Here is a 5,611-nt window from a genome sequence, read left to right on the forward strand (position 1 = left end):
ACTGCTTTTCATTGTTTCTGTAAGTGTTTTGGAAGTGAGCACAGGAGCTATGTTCAGGAGATGTGAAGGTGACGCCAAAAAATTGCAGACACTGATAAAGGTCACCTCAGAGTACATCTGGGCAATGAACGGATGGGCCGATGGGCCGAGGAGAGGCGAATGGAGTTTAATTTACATAGACGCGAGGTGCTGCAAATCGGGAGTGGGATTTTGCGTACAACGCTATGGTCGTGTGGCCGAGCCAGGAGATCTTGTGCAGCAGTTGCAAAGAACATTGCAAAGGGATTGACAGGCAGACAGGATCGAGAACAAGACACTTAATCCACTCGCTTTTAATGGGTCAGTGCGTTAGGTGCGGGAGCTGAGAGGTAACATTGTGGCCGAACGGGGCTTCGATCCGGCAATGCTCAGAATACTCTGTGCAATTTCGCTCTCCCTGCTCCAGGAGGGACCTTGTGAAACTTTGAAAGGGCTCACAAAAGAGTTATAAGGATTGTGGCACATCTGGTGTTCTGATGCGATGAGGAGAGAATTAATAGGCTATTTTCCCTGGAGCATCGGATCTCGAGGGGCGACCTTGTAGAATATTACTAAGCCATAAGGGGCATCGAGAAGGTGAGTAGCCGAGGTCTTTTTGCCCTGGAATGGTGTATCTAAACTTGAGGTGGGTTGAAAGTGAGAGGAGTAACATTTATAAGGGAGATTTTCCTCTTGCAGAAGGCACTATATGTTTGGAACGAGCTGGCAGAGGAAGTCATGGAGGCTGGCACAATGGGAATATTTAAAAGGCATGTGGATGTGTATATGAACAGAGGAATATGTGCTCATTGCTGGCAAATGGGACCAGGTTAATTCCGAATATCCATTCGGCCTGGGCGAGGTGGACCTAAGTGTCTGCTGCTGTGCTGTGGGACTCGGTCTATCTCTCCGTCTCCGCACCTTTGTCTCTCTATCTCTCTTAATCTCTTTCTATCCCTGTCCTTCGCTCTCTCTGTCTCCATCTCCCTTTCCTATGCTCCATCTCTCTCTCTCACCTCTCCCTCCCCCTCTCTGTCTGCCGGTCCCAATCCAAAATTCCTGGTGAGTTCGGACCTTCCTCCATTCCCCGTGACGGTATCGAACATTACGAACTCTTTCCCATCTCTTGGATACGTGCTTTTAGCTCCTGTTGACTGTGGGGTTCCTTGCTTTGGCAGCATACTCAGCAAGTTCCTGATGACCAACACACTCTGGGAGCGTGGTCTACATCACATCCCTTTGAGATCTGCTCTCCCTTCTGTTTGAATTGGCACCTGATGACCCTTCGCCCTCTCTGCACTTCTCCTAACAAGTAGCCCCAGGCCAGAGACAATGTGGTTCGGTGTGGACTGAAGGATCCTCTACACCGTACTTCAAACTAGACAAACAGAAGCATATTCGCCGGGGGTTAGATACAGAGTAAATCTCAGGCTGCATGGTCCCACACCAATCTGTGCCAGGGCTGGGGATTAGATGGAGAGTAAAGCTCACTCTACATTGTTCCCCGAGCAGGCGTTCCCAGGATATGGAGCAGCGTCATTTTCCATACAGAGGAACGCTGCCTTTACACTGTTGACCCCGCCCAAGCCAGGCACAGCGCGGGGGTCGATACAGAGCACAGCCTCATTTCTACGGACCCCATCGAAAGCTCCCAGGGCATGCACTCGATGTGGTGGGAGAGTGGGACAGTGCAGGTTTAGTAAGGTTCTGTCGACACTAAGACTATCCCCCCCACCCCCGACCCAGCTCTCTCAAGACGGGGACAGCAAAGGGTTACATACAGAGTGCAGCTTCCTCTACACTGACACCCGCTGAGCAATCCCAGAGCAGGGATAGCGTGGGGGTTAGACACAGAGAAATGTACCATCCAGCTGGGCACCGGCAAATATTCCCAGGACTGGCACAGTGCTGTTTAGACTGAGAGTCAAGCTCGATATGGTCGCCCATCGAACCCGCCCAGGAGAGCGACAGCACAGGTTTAGATGCAGAGCAAAGGGCTCTCTAGGCTGTTGAAGTAAAAACACCCCCAGGTCGTGGCCATGAATTGGTCAGATACAGTACAAGGTTTGAACCACTGCTTTCATTAACCTTTCTCAGGAGCCTAGAGCAACAAAAGTTCAATTCTCTGCATTTTGTGGATTGTAAGAAAGGCCATCATCCGAATGCACAAAATCATGATGAATTCGTTTTCGGCTTGTTTGCAGAAACGCTGATGCGGTCAGATTCCAGATCGTCTGATGGCTTGACAGGTCACATTCATGAAAATTCCCAGCGAGCGTGGGTTCACCAATAAAAGAAATTCACACGAGGCTGCCGCTGGGATTTTCAGGCAGATGTGTGTTTATTGCACGAGAGAAAGAAATGACAATTTTCCTGCAGGCTGGATTTTCTGTGAAATTTCAGAGAGTAAACATCGAAACAAATTCGCCCCCTTTCCCAGCACTGTCAATGACTGATACTCAAGCCCAAGAGGACACGTGCTTGCATCTTACACCTCACAGTTTGGAGTGCGCATGCTGTGGTTCGATCCCAATTCCTGATGCATGATGTGCACAATTTTGAATGCATGTCCATTTCCTGCGTGGCAACAGCTGCCGATATGGGTAGATAGATGAATGGATGAGTAGATAGGGAGACTGATTCACAGATGGACAGATAGAGAGAAAAATAGATAAATAAATACGTAGACTATAGATCGATAGATTGGTAGATAGATAGATGGATAAAGAGATAGATACATAGATACAGAGACATACGGACGATCGATAGGAAGCCCATGACCTAACGCAGCCTCCAAATTCAAAGCTCAGCAGTGTCTGTGAGGATCATTCACCCGCTGACCTGCCGAACTTAACAACGATTGACTGAGCCACTTCGATGTGGCCCTCACGCACCACCTCAAAATCAAATACTTGTACTTCGCTGAACACTAACACCTCTGAAACAGCCCCTGACAATTTATGACAAGCCATTCATGGCTAAGTCGACAACTCTCTCTTACTCACTGCAGCGCTCTGCTGACACCAGGATGTGACTGTATTATGGGCTGGAGTTGAGGAGGCGCCCACCATCCACGCACTGTTTAGTTAATTTCGTCAACAGGCAGATGGGGTATGTGACCACATTTTTAAATTGTCCTCTGAACTTAGACTGGGTCACAGCGTAGATCCCAGTGTTCGTGCTGCAACTCAGGAGCTGGAGCATGAAGCCTAACTCGGGGACATAGTCCGGCACGGTGAATATCGTATCCAGGTGAGAGATTCGTTGAAGTATCGCGGTCACGGTAAACACCGCCCACAAGACAATGAAATTGCCAGAGACAGCAAACAATAAGATGATGGATCTCCTTCGACTCTCCATCTCGGGGTCTCTGGGACTCTCCCCCTTGCTGTGAGCCCGGAGTCTGCTGCGGGCTCTGCTGCTCACTAAAATGTGCCTGACGGTGAAAATGTTGAGCAGCAGGATCAGTGCAAATGGGGCACAGGGTGTGACAGCGTAGTGAGCAAGTTCCAAAGACGCCCACAGCTGTAATTTAGGGTCACTGAATTCGATCCCACAAAACATAGGATCATTTACAAAACGATAGGTGCGGTTATACATAAAGCACCAGATGATGTTCTTGAAACAGCTCAGCACCGTCACTGTTCCCACAACCGTAGCCGCCGTTTTCTCACTGCAATATTTCACTTTCAGCTTCTGGTTACAAATGGCCACAGTTCGATCGAAGGTGAATGCGACGGTGAACCAAACAGAACAGTCAGTGGATGCAAAAAGCAGGGCAGCGTGAATGTTGCACACTTCCACATCCTGCAGAAACAGAAAGTCTTCCCGAAACAGAATGGGTATGTGCCTCCATATCACGTCGAAGATCACCACGAGGAGGTCCGCCGATGCCATGGCCAGGAGGTAGCCAGTGACGCATCTGGAGAGACCGCACTTTCCGCGGGAGAGGATGACAATCGTTATCACGTTAACTGGGAAAGGAAACACAAGGGTGAAAAAAACAGGATTAATTGAGACCGAAAACGCCAACATTCCACTTCCCTTCCCTCCTGGCACATCTCTATCGTTGAATTAATTGACAATGAACCAGCACCATAGTATGTTTGTGGATGACGCTGAAATCGACGCAGTCCGTGACACTGAGGGAAGTCATCCAACATTTCAGCAGGATGTTGATTCTCTGGCTATGTCGTGTGATCTCTGACAAATGGAGTTTAATGGAGATAAGTCTGAGGTGTGTGCGCAGGAGAGCGACTGTGAGTGTGTGTGTGAGAGAGAGAGGGCGAGTGATTGTGAGTGTGTGAATGTCTGAGAGAGAAGACCTCAGAAGTTTGAAATAAATCATAAATAGCTGCTTTGCAGTATGCACAAGCCGTTACCCTCTGTCAAACCCCGACCATAATTACGTGTCAGATCACACTAGGCTTACCCCACACACCATCAGGGACCTCGTCAAATCCCAATGAGGATGTACAAAAGTGAATCAATCTGATTCCGGGAGACTCGTGTCAATTATGTAAGTCGATCCTTTCTATCAAAGAACTCCAGTTCCCAACGTACACCGATGTGTTGCAGACAAACTCACAGCCCATGGGAAAGGGAAGGTGCTACTGAACACAGGAGACACTCGAGCAGGAGTGCGCAGTGCGGTTTGGAGAACTGAGAGCCGAGGTGATCACTTACGAGGCACACTAACGGCAGCGAGTAATGGAAAATAAATCCTCTCAACATCCCGAAAGATAAAGCGAATCCTTAACACGTTCTGGTACCACGCCAAAGCATCAGATAAACCCATGATGCCTCTTCAGTCTGGCGTTGGAGGCTAAATCCGTGGAGTGCAAACTGCACATGTGCTTCCCAGTGCTGGGGAATCCCTATATGAAGCAGATAGCACGGTCCCTCGGGGACACTGCTCTGTGACTGAGTTGGCTGACTTCATCGTGAGCACCTGAGCTCTGTTTATAGGATTGCTAATTGGATTTACACTCGCTGGGCAAATGATTTCAGTCAAATCGTTTCAGCTCCAAATTATTGATCTCTTTTTAGTTATTATTGAAGCCGAAATCCAACAATGAAAACAACAGAGTGCCCGAGTCAGTGAGATAACCAACTGGAGAGCCGTAGCGCCGCCCAGTCGGTGCACCGAGATGTGATTTCGGTCCGAAACGCAGACCTGCTGCTTTCTGGGGTGCTCCCTGCCCTGATGCTTTTCCAGCCCCACGCCCACTAAACCAGGAAAATTGCAGTATTACGAGGCAGACTGATGTGGGGGAAGGAAATGCATTTCCCGAACGCTGAGGCTTGTTGAGGGATGGCCCCGCATGCTCTAAACAGAAGTGAGCAAGTGCTGCTGATAATGTGTTTGCACAGTTGCTGGAGTCCTTGCAGAGGTGCGGTTACAGAATTGGCCGTGACAACAGTTCTTGGAGGTTTAGAATAGAATTACAGTCATTCAGATTTACAGCAGAGAAATAGGCCCTTCAGCCCATAACTTCTGTGATGTGCAAACCCAGCCGATGAGCTGTTTGAGTCCCATTTTCCAGCACACGACCCATCGCCCTGTTTACATCGGCTTTGTAATTGCGCTCCT

The 5,611-nt window shown here is 49.0% G+C and overlaps 1 protein-coding gene across 2 annotated transcripts; it reads right to left on the reverse strand.

Annotated features, from left to right (window-relative positions):
* Positions 1-1,894: 1,894 nt before the first annotated feature.
* LOC132208252 (probable G-protein coupled receptor 139) lies at positions 1,895-4,854 on the reverse strand. Of its 2 annotated transcripts, none has more exons than XM_059643920.1 (2): positions 4,705-4,854; positions 1,895-3,992 (listed from the first exon to the last, which is right to left on the reverse strand). In XM_059643920.1, exons 1-2 carry the CDS (start codon positions 4,814-4,816, stop codon positions 3,058-3,060), a joined length of 1,047 nt encoding a protein of 348 aa, XP_059499903.1. In that variant the 5' UTR covers positions 4,817-4,854; the 3' UTR covers positions 1,895-3,057. The 2 variants fall into 2 exon arrangements, with proteins under 2 accessions (XP_059499903.1, XP_059499904.1); XM_059643921.1 differs by lacking the exon at positions 4,705-4,854 and adding an exon at positions 4,115-4,198.
* Between the last annotated feature and the right edge of the window lie 757 nt (positions 4,855-5,611).

This window comes from Stegostoma tigrinum, unplaced genomic scaffold (genome assembly GCF_030684315.1).
Source record: "Stegostoma tigrinum isolate sSteTig4 unplaced genomic scaffold, sSteTig4.hap1 scaffold_335, whole genome shotgun sequence".
Taxonomy (NCBI): Eukaryota; Metazoa; Chordata; class Chondrichthyes; order Orectolobiformes; family Stegostomatidae; genus Stegostoma; species Stegostoma tigrinum.

Coding starts and splice junctions, on each gene's coding strand:
- LOC132208252 (XM_059643920.1), bottom strand. CDS start 4,816: ATGGGTTTATCTGATGCTTTGGCGTGGTACCAGAACGTGTTAAGGATT. Junction 3,993..4,704: donor CGCTGCCGTTAGTGTGCCTC/GTAAGTGATCAC, acceptor TTCCTTTCCCAG/TTAACGTGATAACGATTGTC.